General features: G+C 28.5%; 1 protein-coding gene across 10 annotated transcripts in view; it reads left to right on the top strand.

Annotated features, from left to right (window-relative positions):
- Positions 1-20,491, top strand: part of LOC107447993 (liprin-beta-1) — an 88,162-nt gene extending 67,671 nt beyond the window's left edge. For 4 of the 10 annotated variants that reach the window (XM_087155212.1, XM_016063064.4, XM_016063063.3 and 1 more), the window contains 15 exons: positions 976-1,037; positions 3,753-3,837; positions 4,034-4,113; positions 4,193-4,384; positions 5,500-5,809; positions 8,222-8,354; positions 8,426-8,545; positions 11,296-11,437; positions 13,070-13,279; positions 13,392-13,520; positions 16,681-16,809; positions 16,886-17,065; positions 17,154-17,345; positions 18,037-18,087; positions 19,519-20,491. In XM_087155212.1, coding sequence (XP_087011338.1) covers positions 976-1,037; positions 3,753-3,837; positions 4,034-4,113; positions 4,193-4,384; positions 5,500-5,809; positions 8,222-8,354; positions 8,426-8,545; positions 11,296-11,437; positions 13,070-13,279; positions 13,392-13,520; positions 16,681-16,809; positions 16,886-17,065; positions 17,154-17,345; positions 18,037-18,087; positions 19,519-19,569 — 2,066 coding nt within the window. In that variant the 3' untranslated portion in view covers positions 19,570-20,491. The remainder of the gene's footprint in view (positions 1-975; positions 1,038-3,752; positions 3,838-4,033; positions 4,114-4,192; positions 4,385-5,499; positions 5,810-8,221; positions 8,355-8,425; positions 8,546-11,295; positions 11,438-13,069; positions 13,280-13,391; positions 13,521-16,680; positions 16,810-16,885; positions 17,066-17,153; positions 17,346-18,036; positions 18,088-19,518) is intronic. The other 6 variants (XM_071187507.2, XM_071187506.1, XM_016063060.3 and 3 more) reach the window with 3 other exon arrangements.
- Positions 20,492-23,530: the final 3,039 nt, after the last annotated feature.

Here is a 23,530-nt window from a genome sequence, read left to right as displayed (position 1 = left end):
TGGAAATACCTTTAACATATTACCTGAGAGCTGTCTTGAATATTCATACTATTTCATTCATACTTGAGTATTCATATTATTTTATTGTGAAAATTAATATGCTATTTGTAATTGTGAATGCCATATGTTATTTGAAGTTGTGATTATAATTATTGTGTAATTTGTTAATTCAATTGTATTTTAAAAATATGATTATGATACTTTAATAGTTTGTTATACAATTCTAACTACTTTACTTTTAAACATTGAAAGAAGCTATTAAATGTTCTGATTTCTTAAGAAATTTATTAAATTTATTTTTCTTTGAAACTGCTTTTTCAATTTTTATTTGTTTAAAAAATAAGTATTAAATTGCTTCAAAATTAATACTGTTACTTAAACTATATTGAAATGTTTGATTATTTTTAAAAAATTATTTTAATAACAGTTCTTTATGAAAATGAGTTTCTTCCACTTGTGCTTGAAAAAAAACATTTTTCTCCCACTGCAGTTTTTTCACTCTGACTGACACTTGCCTTCCTTATTAATAATACTTTTAATTTATACTTAAAATTGAAAGTTATGTTGTTGCTAATGTCATTTTTTGCTAGTTATTTGATAATAGACACACTAATATATTTTTTATTAATATGCATTTAAAATAGATGTTTAGGTTTGTCAAAGTATCATTTGGACATATAATCTTATAATCTATATATCTCTTAATAAAGTGCCTAACAAATCATGTAAAAAGTTTAAGATTTTTTCGAGGCCTTATGTTTTTACTGCTAAATTAATTTAAACCCTTCCTATTCTAAAATTTAATTTTCTTGTTCAACATACATTTCATGGGCTGTGATGTAAATTTATTTTGGATTAAATTTTTTTTGCCTTATTAATAAAATTTAATGTCAGACTTAAATACAGTCTAGTCCTTTTCAAATAATGTCTGAATAAAATTATTTTTGTGTAACATTTTGCATAATTTTTTTTTAGTTAGTGATAACAAGAAATACAAGACTGTTCTTGATTCCATAAATGTATCAAATGAAGAAAAGGTATTTTTAAAGTTTATGTTTATTAGAAATATTTCATATTAAATGTGCTAATATGAGGACATATCAATACAGGGTTGGCTTTTTGTAGGCCGAAACTGGTTTTTGCCATGCCCGTGGCAGAAACCGGCAAGAACTGGCAGAAACTAAAAAATGTCTATATCAGTTCTAGTAATGGCTTAATGACATTTTGTTTAAGTAAACTGAAAAATTTAACTCCATGTAACTGTAACAAACTTTTTAATTCATTGTTTGTAAATATATATTATTTTGTTTATATTAAATATAAAAAGTGCAGTATATCAAATATTTATATAAGATAAAGAATAAAGTGATGTAATAATAAATATAAATACTAGATTTTAGTTTATTTTATTAAACTCTGAAATTCAGTAATTATTATCATTTAACTCTTAACATAACTGAATAGAGCTTTTATAAATAGTTTTTTTTTTCTTTTCAAGACATAATTTGCATTCCAACAATTCAATTATTATAATAGTAACGGTTTTAATCTTTGCTGTATGTAAGAGAAACTGCATCAAAACTTGTCTTTTGTTATAGATTACTGCAGAGTGCAAGCAATGCAATATTTGTTTTAAATAGTGATAATTTTGTAAATAAATTGTACTTTGTTTAACATTTAATTGTTTTTTCTATGAATTATCTATTGTATGTCTATCTCAGTACTTTTATGTCATTTTCTGAATTTCTGCCAGTTTCTGCCACAAATGTTGCTGAAAAGGGTTTCTGCCATACCAGTTTTAACCGGTTTCTACCAGTGGTTGTAACCACCACGGCAGAAACTTGCCAGCCTTGTATCAATAAGTAATGCACATCTCAATTTTTAAAGTGGGAAAAAGTAAAACTTAAAATGAGTGGATGAGTTTAGTCAAAAAAGTTTGATCTAGAAGTCCAGCGTCTTCAATCTGTGCATTTGTGAATGAAATAAAATGATATTGGAAAATTTTATATGAATCTTCATGGAACATTATTCAAGAGAAGCTAGGGTACATTAAAATTTGCTGGGTATAAAAATAGTTGTATTAGAACGAAACACTGGAAGACCAGAATTTTTAAATTGATCTATTTTTGCAACAAATACTTCAACTGGCATGGCAGTCATGCAAAAAAGCACGAAATTAGCAATATATTCATTTATGTTTCCTCTTGGTTAAAGCTGTTCTTTCTATTTTATTTTTCATTTCAGATTATGTGCATTACTTAGTAATATGCCTTGTATTTTTTAATGATTTTTTTAAAATTAGCTTAACTTTTTTCTTACCAAATTGAGATCTGTATATTTTTTTAAAAATATGATTCATTAATTTATTTTTCAATAACGTAGTTTATAACAGATATATGCTCTAAACGAATAATCAAAAAAAAATCTGTCATGAGTTGTACCAGAATGTCATTAGATTTTTTAATAAGTTTTTTTATTGTCTGGTCAGATAACAGACTTTAGACTTAAAAGTGTTTTTGTTTGTTTTTAAACTGTTTCCTATTGGAAGCATTAACCATTCTTTTGACTGGAGCATTCCAGAAATTCTATAAACATTCTTCATACTGATGATAGTGTGATATATATATATATGTATATACCAAATGATGGATCTTTTAAAATATCAAATTTGTAATTAGTACTAGATTCATTTATTTATCAAATTTAAAGTGTTTTCAATATCTAAAGTAAAGTTCATACATTTAAATCTTAACAATGTATATGTTTTGTTTGCATTTTTTTTCCTTCATAATTAGTGGTATGTGCTAGATTTTATAATTCCAAAATATATATTAAAAAAATATTTTTTGTATTAAAATTTTTATTTCAAAAGTAAATTTATGTTTGAAATAATATTGTAATTAAAATTTAATAAAAATAGACATGAATATCTTTGAATTTTCTGGCCAAATAGGGCAAAGTGGAATATTCACTACAGGAAGAACAACATAAAAAATGTAAGAAAATGTTATTTTGTCAGGTTTGATTTTTATGCTATTTTAAAAAGCATATTTTATTGATGATCCCTATGGACAAATCAGAGTACTACCTTTTAAATAATTTAATGACCTCAAACATGTTTATGCTATTTATATATATTTTTTAAGACAGAGGTAAAGCATATTGGACACTAGATTTTTAACTATAATTTTTATTTTCATCTAAAATATAACATGATTTATTTCAAAATGTTAAATTTATGAAGTTTTTTTTTTTTTTTTGCTATCAGTTATATCGATATAATTTTACTTTATGTATTATTTTCATCATGGGCTGTATTTTCCAGTAATTTTTTTTTTCTCTGTTACCCACCTATGCATGCTCATTGAACTTTTAGGAATTGTCCTTCATTTTATTTAGCTGTAAAATATTTAGTTTATGAATATGAAAACTTCTTTTGGTCAAGGTTTGAAATTTATCAATACATTCAAGTTTTTTATTATTTAATGTGTAAAGTATTGAAAACTTGTTCGATATCTAAATAAATGTATATTTTTACTCTTGGAATGGGTGAAATTATCTTACAGCTTGATGAAAAGTGTGTGCGACAAAAGTCCATTTGAATTCCCACTCTAAAACAGATATAAACATAATGTGATATAAACCACGTTCATTTGTAAAATATTAAAGCAATTTTAAGTAACTTTTTTTATGTTATTTATGTTTCTTTGTATTATGTTTATACTATGAGTCTTGTAATGTATATTTTATAGGACCAAAAATTAGATGACTTGCGCTCATCATTGACAAAATACAAAAAATTGCAAGATATTGTGCTTTCTGGTCATACTAGAAAAGGTTTGCTTATTTTAAATAATATTTCTTCTAAAAATTTATCAATATGATTTTTAATGTGTTCTATAAATAATAATAAAGTTAGAATATCATTAGAATTTGTTAAAAGAGACTGCTTTAACTACCTTCGAAGTATTTCTATTTTTAAAATTTCTCTATATTTAAGAAGTAGATTTTTTAATTATTCTTTAATTTACAGTTGCTGATATTTCATCACATGAAACCCATGGACTTTATCCTGATTCCATATTATGCTCACTTAGTAATGACAGCTATAAAGTAAGAAACTATTTTGCTCTTGATCATATTTATTTCATTAAACAATGTTTCATTCCTTAAATAAAAAATGTTCTTCTAGAAACATTTGAATGATATCAATAACTTAAATGCTGGAAAATACTCTACATTGCCTTCAACTTCTTCTATTCCAAAGCATATTAATCAATCAGGTCAATCCCAGACTTTAAATTCAGCAAATGTGTCATGCCTCTCTCCCATCTCATCTTCATTTCACAAGTCTAATAGTTTAGAGAACATTAGTTCTACAACGGTAAGTAACCTATTGTGAAATATATTTTTATAAAGTTAACTGCAGTTTTGTTTCCACATATGTTTATTGTAATGTCAATTTTTCAAAATGCTCTGAAAACAATGTTAATAATTCAATGTTACCTAATAATAAATGCATGTAATTTTATACTGTAAAAAAAATTAGAAATAATCTTAATTTTAATTGTGTTTAGCTTTTCAAATTATTGAACATAAAAGAAATTTTTTTTAAAGTAAACAAAATACTATGTGAATTAAGTTTGAAACATTCTAAATTTTTGAAAATTATACAATTCTAACTGAAATATAAACTTGCACTTCAAACGATGTTTAAAATTTATAACAGAATGTAGAAAAGAAATTGAAAAACCTCCAAAATAAAGCAAGGAAAAAAAACTATATGTGTATATTAAGTAGGTGATAAATTATCTGCTTCCATCTGTTAATATTTACATTTATAACTTTTTTTTATTGATAAATAAAACAAAGACATTCAAAACAAAAATTCTAGAACAATTAAAGCTTTGAATTACATATGATATAACACCTGCACCAAGTAAAAGTGGTGACCTAATTTGATATCCTTCCTCTTTGTATAATGCAAGATGGGGGGGGGGGGGATTTAACCCCCTTCCCCCATGGATGATTACATGTCCAAAAGGACACCTCATAATTGTTTTTTTATCTCATTTATGATTTTGGCATATTTGACATGCAATAATGCATTAGCAGAATTGCTGGTTCAATTTTTTCCTTTATCTAGCATTTTCCTAAATTTAAATATAAGTATATATGAGAAGTAATAAATGTAAAGAATTGGATTTCACAGATATTGCTCTTTTTTTCCCTTACTTTTTAATTTATGTCGAACAATAATTAAATCTTAGGTTTCCATGAATGTAGACTAATTTTATGTATTTTTCTTCTGCTACTTAAAAAAATCTTGAACTGAAATAATATTGTCTACTTACACTATCTATAATATACCTACATTAACAAAACAAACACATTTGTGCACATTACTTTCACAAAAGAAAATTCTAAAATTTCTGAAAGATAAACTCATTGTTTACTATCTCCAGGGCTTCTATTAATTATTTCTTGTAACCTTTTCAGAATTTTCCATATGTTAATCAATATGATACTTTACCTCGTCAAACAAGTCCTAATGTCTTGCAAGATATTCAATCTCATTTACATGAAGTTGACTTACCACCATTGACCTACCAAATAAATCCACTGAATAAATCATCTGAAAGAGAAAAAGATGATTCAACAGTTTCGTCAGTGCATGAAACAAGCTCAAAATCTTCCAACAGAGGCCGAAAATCTGGTAGTGGCACCTCGAAGAGCTCTGGGGTATCGTTCGGTAAAGGCTTTTTTAAATTAAAATCTGGAAAGCGAAGTTCAAGTGAACCTTATCTAGGTGATGGTTTTGTTTCTAATGTATAGCAGGTTGCTTGCTTCTAAAATGCATGCTGCTCATCTTCAGCCTTAACCGCAGATATAGCTGTAATAACTGCTAAATTAACCTTGTCTATTTTTCTTTTGGCTGCTTAATTATTTATTAGCTTACATCAACAATTTCCTAGTTTTATTTATAATTTTCGAATTATTATAATTTTTTTGTATGGTTTGTTTACATGAAAAATAATCACTACTGTTTTTGTTGTTACAGTAGTATATTTTTATTATTTTTCTTTCTAACTCTCACTCTTAAAAATGAAGAACTTGAATTAAGTACAGAACACTGCAACTAATTTTAAATATTTTAACAATATACTCATGGGAGAAGACTGTTTCAAAAATTTTAATCTAAATAAAAAAATTATATTACTTTTTCTATAGATGCATGTATGATGAAATAAGATTTCATGACCTTTAAGTAGCATATCTCATTCTTGCAAACAAGATATCACCTTCAATTTCATTCCAGTTCATGTGTTAATTTTGAAGCATGTATCCAACTGATGCAATCGTAGTATTTGATTGATTAATTATTAAATACTAACTTTCAGGACCTTTTATAACATGTGCTGCTATTTTGTTCAAAAAAGTTTTTTTTTTTAAATCTACAAGCAATGAATTGAAACTAAATGAATGCTATTTAAGCTTAACCACGCTATTAAGCTCTCTCGCTAAGCCGTGGAAAATTAAATCGCCAGATAGGCTACACCAGCTGATATAAATCTTGCTAACAGTTTTTTAAGCATAAGATCAGGAAACTATTAACAAATTATAATTCTAAATATGCTAATTAGAACTTTCTATTAAAAAATTGAAATCTTAAGGTGAAAAAATTGTGTATTGCAAAAAATTGTTACAATAATGAATTTAACTCTAATAACGTATTTTTTCTAAAAATACAGTTATTGAATTTCTAAGCCTAGGTACTGTTAATTCTAACTACTATTCTAAATTTATTATTTTTTTAGATGAATTCATCATATTACTTATTTATTATATCATTTCAATAAAAGCAATGGCTCTGGCTAGATCTGTGGTTAAAGGCATTGTGCTGTCATTTCAAATTACTGGGGTTTGATCCTCAGTAGCGGTTTGAAGCCCAGCCAGCTTCTGGTCAATGAGTGCTAGCTTATCTGGAAAGTAAAGGCTGCCTGTTTGATCACATTATCACAATCATACAATTGGTCTCTAAATTGTGTGGCCTTAACCTCCATGACCCCAACTCATATTTTTTTTTTAATATTGTAACTCCTTTGCTAATCATAAGGACCTTCAGTAGTCATTAAGCTCACATTTAGTTTCTAAACGATTGTGTACTCTGGATTTTTTTAAATAGGAATGGTTTACTTGACCTGAATTTTTTCTCTGAACAGAATAAAAAATGTAAATTTTTAAAACACAATACATTTTTGAATGGGAATGGTTTACTTAACCTGAATTTTTTCTCTGAACAGAATAAAAAATGTTAATTTTTAAAACACAATACAATTTGGTAGTTCTAGAAAATCTAGAAAATCTAGACTTTCTAGAAAATTAATCTTACTTATAATAAAAAATTTATTTATAAATAAAAGTTTTATTACTTAGTCTAAATCATGCATGGTTATTTATTGAATTTTTAGTTAAAACAATGACATGATGATTTTTTCTTTTGACAACTGTGTGTTAGTTCTGATTTCTGCCAAATTTTAAGCTGGTAGCAAATAGAATGGTTTTCTTCATGTTGTATTAGTAATCAGTGTATAACAGGGAAAATTTTGTACAATTTTGCTGACATGGAATTGTAACACCTGGAGAGTTAAAGGAATTATTTTCTAATATGTAATTTTGCAGTATCATTCATTCTTAATTTAAGATCTAATGTAAAAGTATACAGCAATAGAATTAAGCTAAGAAATATATTAAACTTTGGTAGAAAGATAATTGAAAATGTATTCTATTTTTTTAGAATAAAAAATTTAATAAAATTAATTTCATTTTTTTTTTCGAAAATCATGAGTGTTTAAACTCCATAACATCCCCTTGGAACCTTTTCTCCTAGAAACTTTTAGACTATAAATGAAAATGTACATAATTTAAGTCTGAACAAAATTCTTAAAATAAGCTGTGGAACAAATATTAATTTGATTAATGAAATTCTGAGAAATTCAGCATGTTTTCTGTATTGTAAAATTTATATTAAGAAATGTATTTGTTAGCAAATATGTGATTAAAAATTAAAAAGCACTGCTTCTAATATTTACTTCAGAATGTTATTTGCTTATACTAATAAGAACAATGCAATCTCTGCATCCTTTTTTATATTTTGTGCTATTGCTAATGCAGTAAGCTTTGATATGAAGTTACTCAGATACATACCTGATGGTTTCAGCATCTGAAGAATGTGTTACTATTCCTTCAACAGAAAAAGAAAATGGCGATTACATTGCTCCTCTTACACCTCAGCCTTGCATTATAAAATCAGATAAGGATAAGAACAAGGGACTCTTCAAACTATTTTCAAAGTATATTTTTAGTAAACTTTTTTCTTACATTTTCTTAAAATGCTGATGTTGTAACAGTTATTTCTATTTAGGTGGAAAAAAAGCGGATCTCAAAATATTGATAGGTTAGAAGGAGACTTCAAACGAGGTGGTATCCGAGCTACTGCAGGCCCACGATTAGGTTGGACAAGAGAGGTGGCACAAGAACCAGAGTAAGCTCCTCTTCTGTAATGTGATTGAAATATCTATTAAAGTTTATTTTTTCCTTATTTATTTTATTTAACACTTCAAGATGTGTCAATTAAGTTACTATTTTCATCAGAGAGAACTAATTTCCGAGTCTTCTTAGCCCAAATCTCAACTCCTTGACATATAAATCATCTAATTATAAACACTTGCAGTTATTTTAGTTATTATCTATCTAACACATCGACTGATAAGTTTCCGGTCTGACATACAGATGGCTCCCTAAATGCAGAATTAGTATTTTGTTTAGCAAGTATTAACCTTCAAATAAAAGGTGTCAAAATTTTATAACGATCTGCCAATTGATTTTAAAGTCACAGTGATTTTAATCGAACACCAATTTATAAATTTATACTATTGAAGCAATGGATGAAAAAGAATTTCGTGTTCTTATTAAACATTGTTATTTAATGGAAAAAAACACGGTAGAAACTAAAGCTTGGCTCGATAAGTGTTATCCGGGTTCTTCACCAGGAAAATCGACCATTATTGACTGGTTTGCTGATTTTAAACGTGGTCTTACAAATGTTGAAGATGTGCCATGCTCTGCACGCCCTAAAGATGTGGTTAATCTAGAAAACATAATAAAAGTCCACAAAATTGTTATACAGGGTGGCCACCCACCTTGAAAACCTGGAATTATCAGGGAATTTTTTTTATACTGGAAAAAACCCTTAAAATTCTGGGAAATTTGGATAAAAACCTGGAAAAATCAGGGAATTTTAAAGAAAAGCTGGAAATTTTTTTTTAATTTCATTAATATAAATTATTTGCTAATTTTCTTAATTTAAATTATTTCATCCATTATACCCACTTTTTTTAGACGGAAATGTATCTCCAAGCAGTTGAAATATCAACAACTTAGCAATACTTTGCTTGCATCAAAATTTGCTCCATTACTGCTCTGTTAAACTAGAATGCCACATAAAATTCTCCCACTGTTGCTAAGCGAATGTGGAAACCTTTGACCGCTATGGACTGTTCAATTTAGGAAAGATTGTGGTGGAAGTGGAAGAAGGGATTAGGATATTAGCTTCTGTTTTTAAATTCTGTCCTTGGGCTGAATCCATTTATGGCTTGAGTTTGTTCCAATGATTTTGTGGGAATTTTTTTCCATTTTGACAAAATGTTTTTGTATTTTTAACTTTATAAAATTCTCCAAAAATTAGTTGGTTATAGTTTAATAATAATAATAGATTTTATATTGCACTCTTTTTCTGAAAGCTTTTGTATTCCCATTAAAAGAAATCTGTGAATTATTTTTCTCAGCAAACCAACCAATCACACATTTTTTTTTACAATCGCTAACAGCAATGTTTATTGACAAATTGTTACAATTGTTGCATTAATGCTAATTTTTTCTATTTCATTTTAACCTTTTATAACATATTTTAATTTTGAAAAAAGATTTTTTATAAGAACTAACTAATATTTAATTTAACTCTTTTGTTAGTCAATATATGATTTTTGATTCAAAAATTTGTACCAAAACATTAAAAAATGAATAAAAAATCTTGCCAAATTGTCAAAAAAAAATTTTTTTTCAAGATATGTTAAAAAAATAACATTTTGAATAAAATATTTTATAATATATACACTTTTCTTGCCTACACTTTATTAGAATAAAGAAACTGAAACCTGGAAATTTTAAGATTTTTATCTGGAAAACCTGGAAAAATCAGGGAAATTTGAAATCTTATTTGAGTGGCCACCCTGTTATAGAAAACCGCAAAGTGAAGTTGCATGACATAGCTGATACTCTAAATATATCAAAAGAGCGTGTAGGCTTTATTTTGCACGAACGTTTGTTTATGAGAAAGCTGTTGTCGAAGTGGGTGCCATGTGTGCTAACAGTTGACCAAAAACAATAACGAATTGATGATTCCGAGAGCTGTTGGGCGTTGTGTCAGACACCGCCTATTCACCCGCACCCACCCTATTCACCAGATTTGGCTCCTATTGACTTCGACTTGTTGCAGACTTGAAAAAAATGCTCGCGGGTAAGAGATTCTGCACGATTGAGGAAGTAATTGCCGAAACAAGCGCCTATTTTGAGGCCAAAGATGGTTCTTTTTTAAAGAAAGGTATAGAGATGTTAAAGAGGCGATAGAGTGATTGTATATCTCTTAAAGGAGACTATGTTGATGAATAAATTTGAATTTTACTAAAAAAGTTGTGTTTACTTCATTAGACCGGGAACTCATCAGCCGATGTGTTATTATCTACGTATCGTCACCAAACAGTAAGAATATGAAACTTTTAACAATAATATAAAAAATAAAACAAAGCAAAATTAAAAATTTTTGGGAGTGCTAGATACCAATCTATACTAAAGCAATTTATACTTATAAAGTTTATTTTTTAATAGTTTATTTTGCAATATTTAGGTAAAATTTTTGTTAAAATATTTTCTTTTGTTTTTGAGATTTTTTACCAAATATTAATTAACAATTTATTCAAAAATTAAAATTTTGTTTTAAAAATGTTATAAAGTATAAAACTTCTAACTAGTATTTCTGAAAGAATGTTAAGAAATATGATAAAGCTCTTCTGCTTAAAGATGACATATGGTTAAAATGGCATATAGCTCAGACTTGTAAACTATTTCTTATTATATATTCATAAATACCACTTTCTATATCTCTGAATCTATTATTCTCTGTGTTATATCTTTGATAATACCTTTAAAGATTTCTACTTTATGTCATTGAATTAGGATACCTTTTAACCGTTGGAATACAGATATGATAGTTGATTGGCTTAACAGATTAGGTCTTACTATGTATATTAGTGAATGTCGACGATGGATGTGTAATGGGGATATGCTCTCTAAAGCTTCTGGCAATGATCTTGAAAAAGTAAGTAAAATTTAGTTATTTTACCCAATATAAGTAAACATTGTAGTAATCATGTTTGTTTCACATTCACTATATCTTGCATTTAAATTTTGTTGTGTAATTTTTATTAAATAATAGTCCTGGTTTTTATTTAAAATCAACTATGTAAAGATGCAATCAAATAATAGTAATTCTTTGTTTACATCACTGTAAAGCTAAAAAAATTAATAAAGCTTGAAATAAGCCATAAAATAAGACCTATAAGAATCATTAGTATTGTATTATATAATTTGAGAATATTTAACTTTGTAGCAAAGTATCAAAGCAAAACTATTTTAAATATAATGACGAACTATATCAAATTGTCTAGTGAAAGAAATGATATGACTCTCTTGCCACTACATCAGACCTATTTACTACCTAACTAAAATTGTATAAATGATGTAAAGTAAGTGAGTAGAAAAACTCTAAATTTCTAAGATATTGTACTTATGATAATTTTCTATAAATCATCTTTTAGTAATAGTATAATAAGGAATATTAGATTTTTGCTGTATGGATATTAAAAAAATTATTAAGTTATATTAACAATTGCATAAAGTAAAATTCTTATGCTAATAATGTATACACTTAAAAATAATCTCTCTTTATTCATAAAGTAATTTTTCTTATATGTATTTTTCCTTTTAAATTATGAAAGCTTGTAGCCTTTAATTTGCAGCATTTGTAGTTCTGTTAATATTTATATTGCTTTAAGTGTATCTCTTGGTCTATTTTGTATTTATTATTTTAATGTGTGTTTTAAAAGTGTTTTTAATATATCGCCTATATGTAATAGTTATCTTTTTATCTGTATTATGTTATAGTTATCTGCTGTAAAAATGTGAATAACATAAAAGTCTTAAAAAAATATTTAAAAATTTCGAATTTTTCTTGACTTTATGTGAAAACAAAAATATTTAATTTATCAAAAAATATAAATGTAACGAAATTGTAAATGTTAGGAAATGTTTTAAGAAATGGGATGGAAATTAAAGAGATTTATTGACAAGTTTTGGAAAACACTATTTTCACCATTGAAACTTAAAGAAGTCTTCTTATTTCATATATTAGCAGGACAATGCAATGTAGTCTGCATAGATGCCAAATATTATACTTTTTAAGAAAGACCTTAATGTGTTTAAATTTATTTTAAATTATTCTTTATCTATCTCATTTAAATGAGTACCTACTAATATTTTTAAATAATGTTCTCAAATATACATATAAATGATTTATTTCAAAATATTTTTTAAATGGATAATACTTTTTCAAAAGATTATTTTGACAAATTTTCAATAGATCAATTATTCTATATAAATTTTTTTTAAAATAAATAGCATTACAGTGGAGGCACATATAGTATTTTTCTGTCTACCAACACTTCGAAGTACATTTTATACAATTATAATGTATTTTTTTGAACAAGAAATTTTATTTTCCTTTAATCTTTAGTTTTCGAACACGCTGTTAAACTTTATATTTTTAATAATGTTTAACAAATTATATTAAAGGAAATATAAATGTTTGTATATTTTATTTGTCTCTTCTATGCTATGAAAAGTTTCAACATGAAATATTTTCTCTGGTTTTATGAGACCTTTTTATTTTTAGGAACTCAGCATAAAAAATCCTTTACACAGGAAAAAACTTTTGTTAGCAATTAAAAGCATGTCATCTGCTTCTAGTAATTCACCTGCCACTATAAATAACTTAGATTTTCAGTGGGTAGTGCGTTGGCTAGATGATGTTGGTCTTCCTCAATACAAAGATTCATTTGCAGATGCAAGAGTTGATGGAAGAGTGTTACATTGTCTTACAGTAGTAAATACTAATTTTGATGAACCTTTTATTTTGAAGTTTTTTATCTTTTGCATTTTTAAAATCTTAAACTGTCACAGATTTGTGTAAACTAAATTTGTATTTCAATCTTTAGGATGACTTATTATTCTTAAAAGTCACTAGCCAACTACACCATGTCAGCATTAAAAGAGGCATTCAACTGTTACGTGAAAAAGGGTTTGATCCTCATTGTCTTATTAGACGTTCTCTACCAGATGAAACCGTAAATATGGTTTTTACTCTTAATTATTTTTAATATAATTTGTATTATACTTTCTGTAACTTATATGAGACAATGTCTACACTTTATATGAGACAAGAAAATAGTTTTGTTCTAAAAGTTTTAAATTTTGTGATGCAAATTTGTAAATTTAGGTTTTAAATAGTTTTTTTTTAAAACTAAGCACTTAATCTCATTTCCCTCTGTAAAGTTTAACATTTTCTTATTTGTAAACAAAGGTTATGGTACCATTTTGAAAATTTAATACTTGTTGAAAATATGTTTTAAAAACGTGCCAACTTGGTTAAAAGTATCTTAGGACAAGAAAATTTTAGCAACGCTTCATTTTATAAAACTTGGCCATTTACAGCTATTTGTGAAAATTCATATCTCAAATGCAAAGTGTATGGAGCCTTTTTGTGTTGGACAATTGTAATTGAAGCAAATTTGTATGATTAATTAATGAAGTTTTTATCGTAGCATTAAAAATTTATTCCTGAATTTCCTCCTATGAAAATCAATATTCTACTGCCATTTGTGAAACAATTTACAGTTCAAATGCATAGTGTATTCTACCTTTTAAATAAATAATGAAGTGATTGTCTATATTTTTTGTTTTTTAAGTGGCAGGTTGTACAAACCAGTAGTATACTAACCTTGACAGATGAGAGTCAATAAATTCCTGGAAGTCCGGTTTTAGAGCATTGTTGGAATTAATTAAAAAATTGTCTGAATTGAGGAAGAAGTGTTAGTTATTTGGGGCTTTGTTCTCTAATGAACCATAATTACTTTCACTTTTCTTTATCCGTTAATCACATTTTTCATTAAGTGAAACTTTTAAATTGAAACTGAAACCCAGAATTGGGAACTCAAGCTAAAATCTGTCTATCAAAATTTTAATCCAATAATCTAATTTCTCAAATTAAATCTAGCATATCACTGCACGTTAAAGGTGTGGCTAATTCATTTCTCTGGTGCGATCCAAACTGAACACATCATCTTTCTCTGCAAAAAGACGTGCAGTCCTAACTCTTTATTAATCTTATTATTTTGTGATGTGGTTAATAAATGCTTAATATTTAACCTGAAAACCTTCTGATACTTCAAGTGCACCTACACACTCAATCCCATAGTCTGATGACTATGAATGATGCTGGAAAAGTTTTAATTCCAATTCTTGTAGTGTTCCTGCAATCATTTATGCAGTGCTAAATTATTATGTTGAGGTTGTCATACAGTAAGATAAGAGTTGATCTGTTGACTGATTTAGTATATTTCTATTGTGATCATCTGAGGTGGATCAGTCTGAATGGTGACATTTAATTTTGTGGCAACTTTGTAAGATCAGAGTTGTCTGTACAAAATTTGAGTAAAAAAATTTACACTGTCTGCTACATTAACACCAGAGCCAAATACATTAATGTTTTGTGCAGTTTGCGATGCCATAATTCTATATAAGAAATCATTCTTAATAATAACATATTTCTATCCATTCCATTCGTAAACAAATTAATTTTCAATAATATTTCATAGAGCTTGCAATAATTTTTTTCAACCTATTAACTGGGCATGCCCATTGCAATACTAGTTTGTATATGATGCAATATTTTGTCACACACAAACTACTACCGCAATACGCATGGTGACATTTTTCTTCGTGGAAATTGCTTGATGTGTGAAGATACTGCTTATAACTATGAAGAAAAAATTCTCCATTATGAAGAGGTTGAACAAAAGTGTATTCCTTGGTTAAGCAAGATAAGTCATTTAACCAACAAAGAATAGAATGTTAAAATATTAAGCTAATGTCTAGTAGTAAGCTGTTAATTTTGGAAACATTACTAAGAAAAATTTCTTCATTGATGACCAAATGATATTTTATTCTTAAGTTTATTTTCATATTTAATAAGTCATAATTCTTTTCTCAGTAAACAAAACAGTTAATTCAATATCACAAAATTAGCAGTTGTCAAATGCCATTTTTATAACCTTTCTTTCCATAACAGCTAACTTTTTATTTCTATGCAAGATTGTAACAAACTCTTATTCATTGTCATGACAACCAGATATCAGAAATCTTTTTACTTAATTCCCTTTTGTATACGATATGTCTTATTAGGTATCGTACGATTATCTTAACTTATAGCAAAACTCATTATTGAAACAAATCACCAGTAATTAATCTTGCGCTATGTTCTAAGGCTTTTATACTTTAACTTTGATACTGTAGCTACAAGGGAGCTGATTTGCCTGGTTCCTCAGTCTGACTGTTAAAAGATAATTTAAAATTTAAGCTAGCTTATAAAATCATTCTTGATTATTGAAAGATTGCCACCTGCCATCACAAATGTTTATTTTGTTATCTCTACCAGAAGTAATGTGAATATTTTGTGGTACTACCTATATTTTCTTCAAACTTAGAATGAAATTTTCCTCTTTATCTTGTTAGACTTGTTAGAATTTTTTAAGTTTTTCCTTTATCAATATTTCCAATATAAAGAAAAACAGCTTTGATATCTTCATTTAAAAATCAGTGATTAACTCTTTGAAATACTAGCCTTGACTCAATAATAAACATACCTTATGTAAAGAAATTGTAAAACTGATATGTACTTATGTATTAAATTTTTAATCTTTCTGTTCACTTGATTTATAATTTATAAATCATTGAAACAAAAAATAGGAGAACAAATCATAAGTGAATTATTTTTATCTTATTTATTAATAAATTGTCTTTATTAGTAACATTATTTTAAAGTTTAAAAAATTGGCATTTTGCATTTTTATTACAGTACCAACTTAATGTCTTGAATAATGATTGTAAAAAAATTTAGAAAATAGCGAATGTTAATTATCAATTATTCTCTGTAAAAATCGCATTTTTTCCAGTAACCACTTTTAAAAAATAATGAGAACTTTTTAAGGCTCATAATTAAAGTACAATGTTTTAGAATATATATTTTTTATTCCAATAATTTACTACGAAATTTTGTTTTACATAAGTAGTTCTAATACATGCCTGAAAAGTGGTTATTTATTATAACTTAAGTGCAGTATTTCAAATTAAATCACTGTTAAGTGAAATTAAAAAATGAGACTAAAACCATTCCTTATAGAATTTTAAAATAAAGACATTGAATACTTATGTATATAATCTTTCTAGAGCAAATCTTACACACCTGAACTTGTAGCTTTATGGAGTAACCACAGAGTCATGGAATGGTTGAGAACTGTGGATCTATCAGAGTATGCTCCTAACTTACGTGGTAGTGGAGTTCATGGTGCACTTATAGTAAGTGTCCTTTTATGTTTCTTCTTTTTAATTATTTTCTCATTATCTTGTTCATAATACTCTATTATTTTTTCAGGTATATGAACTAAAATTTAATACAAACTTATTTGCCACACTTCTTAACATTCCACCCACAAAAACTCTTTTACGAAGACATCTTGCTACACATTTTAAGCATATAGTAGGAGATGAATTAATGCAATTGAAACGGGAGAAAGAAACAGAAACTCCTCTTTCTCCTAGTGTTAAAATTAAGGTAGTAAAGTGAATTTTTCTCATGCTAAAGAATGTTTTAATATAAACTAATGTTAATTTAATGCAATTTTTGTAAACTTTTTTTGTAGAGCATTCGTAAGCCACAGTTTGCATTAAAGAAAAAACGCAACAAATCTGATTTTGAAAATGAAGAGTATGTATGTCCTATGGATGTCCCAGTCAGCACTGATGCACCAGTCATTAAATCTGATGGGGATAAATTAGTTGTCCGACGTAATAGTGATCCTTCTCCACAAGAACAAAGGCACATTGAAATACAAGTAATTTCATTGTAATAGAGTAGTTTTTCCAGTTTGCTTTGAAAAATTTTCAATATTATTTTCAGCTTTAGTGGATTTAAATTTACCTTCTTAATATCAGTGTAAGCATATATTTTATAAAATACAATTCAAACCCATAAATATGACTATGTATGTTTCCTCTTTAGTATGAGAAGCTAATAAACATCTCTTAATAATATCTGTCAATCAACTACATAGTGTTTAGGCTACACTAATATTTTATCATTTATTTATAATATTTTTATTATTAAAATTCACCGCAATGACTAAACTATTACATACAATGGATTGTATTGATCACAAAATAATTTTAGATGAAAATATTTTAGTTCTATTGTTTACATTTTATTTATTGAATCATTATAGAAGAACTCCTTTGCTTTAATGACTAGTTTTAACTATTATTTAGTAACTAATGCAGTTGTTTAAATACAGCAATATTCAAAACATGAAGAAAAATGTAAAAATATATGTGTTAACGTTTTTACTTACACTACAATCAAAAAATCAACTTCAAAAAATTAGCCTTTTTTTTAAGACACCCATGGGTATAATCCTTAAGTTCTCTTTAGTTATTGTTGTTTGAAAAACAACATTATAGCCGTATTTGTAAAATTATATTTCCTTTGATCTTTGCAAAAAAATTACTAACTGCAAATTATCTCTACAGGAGGAAAGTGAAAGAATAGATGCAGTCTCTAAAGATATATCTTCCCTTACAGTGAGTAACTTTATTTTGTTTTTCAGAAATTATAACAAAAAATACTTAAAGTAATTTTTTTAATATTCAGTTTAACATGTGTGGCATGTTTTAGTTTTCTTTGGTTATTTTACCTAACTTGTGCATTGTACTAGTATTCATAAGTGCAGTTTCGCGAGGAAAAAATGGGCGTTAGCAAGACACATGGTGCCATCCCAGCAGTTATATTCAGCAACTTGATCGTATTCTTTCAGCCATTATCCAAGATCTTGATTCAATTCTACAGAAAAGCTGGATGGATATCTAATGTGTAGTGTTTTTAGATATTCTGGATCTAAGCCTAGATTCCTTCTTAAATTGCCAGCCAGCTCTGATCCAAAACCCGGCGCCTCCACCAAATAATGTCACATAGAATTAATCTAACGCAGTCTAGAAAGTAAAAGAAATTTATTAAAAAGCTTCAAATGTATAGGGAGCAAAGCATCCAGCATTTTGACTTGAAACACCTAATCTTTTATAGAACTAAATAATTGAACAGGAAATGAGGAGTTAGTACAATCTAGAAGATACAGAAATAATAAATAAAAGCTTATATTATATTTTCATGGAGCTCTAAGGATCGAACTTGGTATCTCTGTCTTGCCAGGACAATGACTCCTACCATTCTGCTACACTGAAACACTTCAATATTGTGGAAATTAGCTTAAAATAACTTCATCTTTTGTGTTATTATTCATAATAGCTAGAAATTTACTGCATTTGTAAAAATTGACTAATTAAATTACTGTTACAGTCACACATTTTTCTTAATTTGTTTAGTTATTAACTATCAAACTGTTATTATTTCATTTAAAGGCCTCATTTGATTATTAATAGTTCAACTACTCTTATTAAAAATGGAGTTAGATTCTCTTTGTTATTTTATTTTATTGAAATTACATACATTTGCTGCCTTGTGTGCTCAATATAGGCTGATAAGTCATTGTCAAGTAGAAAATACAGATAGAACAATTCAGAGAAAGACATCACAAAGAATACATCCAGGATTACAGCGGGATTCGAACCCGCTACCTCCACGCTTAACAGAGCGTTTGGACCGGCGATACCGCGCGGCCAGGGAGGCCCCTCTCTTTGTTCATACAAGTCATTTCTATCTTGTTTTACTCTTCCCCTCCATCTTATTTTATTGTTCAACTTCAGTTTATATCTACTGCCAATTAGAATGCACCACAAATCAGGCGAAATATAAAAATTAATACTCATCAGAATTTAAGACTAAATATCTCAAAATCTCCCCATCTCATTTATCTGAGGTGGAATATGATTTTGATTAGAATAAAGCCTTGTTTTATAGCACAAAATAATCTAAACATTTTTCAAGATTAAGCTATTTTAATTAAAAGTATTATTTATATTTAAGAAATGTGAACTAAAAACAGATTTTACTTCTAGGTTATTCTTCAAGATGAAAATTTGAATGAAGCTCCTTCAACAATAGTTTAAATTCCATTTGTGCCTTCATGATAGTCATAAAAATTTGTTGAAGTGTGCCTTGTGAATGTGTCGGAAAGTATTATATGGATTTTAGTATCGAAGTATTTCAGGTTTTGTCTATATTTGTAGTAAATTGGAATTAAATGTATTTTTAATAAGAAATTTTCATATAAAGTGCAATTATTTTGATAGTCAATGTGCGCCAAATTTTTTTTTAAAAAATTTAGGCTAAAATATATTAATATTTTTTAAAGTAGTATATTTTATATTAAATATTATTGCACATTTTTGCTTTAAAACATGTTTTTAATTCTAAATGAAGGAATGTTAACATGTGGTTTGTATTGGTGATATTGAACTTGTATATTTTTTTAAAGAAAAAATTGCCAATACTTGCCCTAATTACTTTATATAACTTTTACTTGCATACATACTAAAATGAATTCATTAGTCTAATAATTTTTGAGAAAAATTTATATTAATCCTCTACTTTTTTACTGAACTTAATCTTTTACTGGTATCTAAATGAATTTAAATGAATGGATAATTGTTTTTACTTCTAAACAATTTACAGTATGGTTTCATATCTTTATATATGTGTGACTGATAGCTATTGTATTTGATTATGTTATATAATCCAGGGCACTTAAATGAATTTAGCATATATTTGTGTTCATTATCTGTGGTTTTGTTTAGGATTGTGTATTTATTGTGTAACAATTTCTTATATCGATTTTATATACTAAAACTATGTCTACTTAGTTTTAACAAGTGTAATAAACATATCAGTACATTTTTTTATTTTTATGACAAAAATGTATTTGTAAAATTGTTAGTTTTAATATGTGTATTTATCTGTCAATTATTTGACTCTTATGAGAATATAACAAATCTAGTATTTTATTAATCAATAAAATTTTTTGCATTTTTATTAAGATTGTTATTTAATTCCACTTTTATTAAATCTTTTTTAATACTTTTCCTTTATAAGGTTTAGTTTTTTTTAACTAAAGAAATATACTTTGTGAAAAAGTGTTTCTTTAGTAAATATTTAGTATTTTTATTCCAGCAGAATGCTAAGGCTCTTATATTAACTATCATATATTATTTGTTTATCCCCAATTACACTGGTATGCAAAACTTAAGCAACAAGTGGTTTTTCGGCCACAGCTCCCCAACAAAATATAAGATAGCCATGAAATTGCAGTATAATATGCACGTAATTCAGTAGAAAGATTATTTGTATGCAAATTTTAGAAATAAAACGTCGTAGGTGATGTAAGTGTACGTAAACCTTGTGGGTCGGCGCACGCAGGTCAAAGCTGTGATAAAAATTTGAAGAGCACCGTAGTTAAAGACATTCGCTGCAAGTGATTTGTTTTGTGAAACATGTTTTCAAGAAATCATTTAGACGACTTTACTCGAGGAAGAATGATTGGGAAGCTTGAGGAGGGGCGTAGTGTGACCAGTGTCGCCGAAGAGTTCGGGATCAACAAAAGTGTTGCTTCTCGTGCTTGGAATGCCTTTAAAACTACTGGTACAGCTGTTCGGAAGGTTGGTGGTGGCCGTCCAAGAAAACAACACCAAGAGATGACCGTTACATTGTCCTCAAGGTGAAAAGAAACCGTTTTCAGTCAGCGAGCGCCATATCTCAGCAACTGTGCACAGCCACAGGACGACAAGTATCAAGATTTACAGTGGCCAGACGCCTCCACAAAGGTGGTTATTTGCTAGACGTCCTGAACGCTGCATACCTTTAAAATTTAGCCATCGGCGACACCGTTTAGAGTGGTGAAGAGAACACGAAACCTGGACACCTCATCAATGGAGTCGCTTCCTCTTCACAGATGAGAGTCGTTTTAGTGCTACAAGCGATTCTCAACATCAGTTGATCTGGAGAGAGGTTGGAGCTCGATTTCATCCCAATAACATCGCGGAAAGAGATCGTTACGGTGGTCGTGGAGTTGTCGTCTGGGGTAGCATTATGTTGAACGGGCGGACTGAGCTTCAGATCTTCGACCGAGGTTCTGTAACTGGAGACCGCTACTGCAATGAAGTAATCCTACCCTCTGTTCCGAGGGGCCATTGGACCAGACTTCAGTTTTATGGATGACAATGCCCAGCCACACCGTACTGTTAATGTTCAAGAGCTTCTGGAAAGTGAAGATATCACACGAATGGATTGGCCAGCTTACTCTCCAGATCTAAATCCCATAGAGCATATGTGGGATGCATTAGGGAGACGTCTTGCGACGTGATAGTATCCTCCTGGTAACACCCATCAGCTGAAAGATGCGTTAAAGGAGGAATGGGGACGTTTACGCCAAGAACTCCTGGATAATCTGGTGCTTAGCATGGAGAGACGATGCCGAGCAACAATTACAGTAAGGGGAGAGCATATCCCATACTAGGGAACATCTTCCAGTTGTACTTACGCTTCTTCAGGCAATCATGTGTAACGCCACTATATGTCAAATAAAGCCTTTTTTTGTTCCATACCTTAATTTAAGCTTTATATTCATTTCTGCGCCATTATTCTTTTACCATCGTTTAAGTAGAAAAAAAGGAACATCATATTCAAATTTCATGTCAATCGGATGATTTCTTGTAGAGTTATGACAAAAAATGCACTTGTTGCTTAAGTTTTGCACACCAGTGTAAGTACATTGTAATGATTAACTAAAATGTTCTTGGCCTACCCATGACCTTCTAGTCTTAACACAAAATTTATCTTACTACTAACAAACCATACAAAATTTTAGTCATCTGAACCTATACTTATCTTTATTGACCCAAATAAGCAATCAGTTCTAACAGCTGACACTTTTATATATGGATTGGGAGAAACATGGTTCTACAATCGGGGTAGTAGCTTATGCATCCAGAACACTAACTCCTACTGAGCAACGTTACTTCCAGATAGAAAAAGAAGCCCTTGCTCTTACATCGGCATCTGAAAATTTTTCCAACTACCTAATTGGTTCCAAGTTCCTTTTGGAGATAAATCATAAACCTCTTATCCATACTAACTTTAAAATTTTTGGTTGATTTAACACCTCGTCTCCAAAGTCTCAAAATGAGGCTTATGAGATATTCTTTTGACGCATTTCATACTCCTGGCAAAATCTTTGTGTTGCAGATGCACTATCTAGAGCACCCCATCAACAAAAAGTTCCAAATTTAGAATTGGAAGAGTAGGTTGAAACTTCTAATAATCAAGTCATAGAATCTGTTCCGATGTCTTCAGAGAGACTTTCTTAAAGAAAAGTAGAACAAGAAACTGACTCTGCATGTAAGATGTTGATCAGTTGTGCTTCTCGTGGTTGTCTGGAGAAAAACAAGATAGTACCATCATGTCTACCCTTTTGGCCTCTAAGATATGAAATCACCATTCAGAATGGCTTGTTAATCAGAGGAAACGGAATTATCATGCCAAATAGGTTATGGCGAAACTAGTTTTCCTCAGAGACCATGGGAAATTGTAGCTATGGATTTATTCAAACTTCATGCTGAATGGTATTTATTAGTAATAGATTTTTACTGGTGTTATCCAATAGTGCCAAAACAGAGAAGGTTAATGTCAATTGAAGTAATTTTACATTTTAAATCGATTTTCACCAGACATGAAATTCTAGATATTATAAGGTCAAATAATGGACCACAATTTGAAGTTACTAGAACAGCCAAGTTACAAGACTTCGCAAAAGTGTGTGGCTTTAAACATATTACTTTAAGTCCAAGGTATCTTCAAAGCGATAGTTTTGTTGAAGCAGCATTGAAGATAATTAATTTAAGATTCAAAAAAAGAGTCTAAAGATCATTACTTGGCTTTATTGAGTAATAGAACGACACCTATAAAAATGGCTACAGTTCTGCTGAATTGTAGATTGGATGTTGACTGCAATCAACCTTACCTTTAGCAATTTCACTGCTTCAACCAAAGTTAGATCAAAAGGAGAAATTATAGGGG

The sequence above is a fragment of the Parasteatoda tepidariorum genome, chromosome 11, assembly GCF_982258835.1.
Source record: "Parasteatoda tepidariorum strain Cologne lab strain chromosome 11, Ptep-v5.0, whole genome shotgun sequence".
Classification (NCBI taxonomy): domain Eukaryota; kingdom Metazoa; phylum Arthropoda; class Arachnida; order Araneae; family Theridiidae; genus Parasteatoda; species Parasteatoda tepidariorum.
The sequence above is the reverse complement of the archived record's forward strand: the minus strand, read 5'-3'. Positions and strand labels throughout refer to the sequence as shown.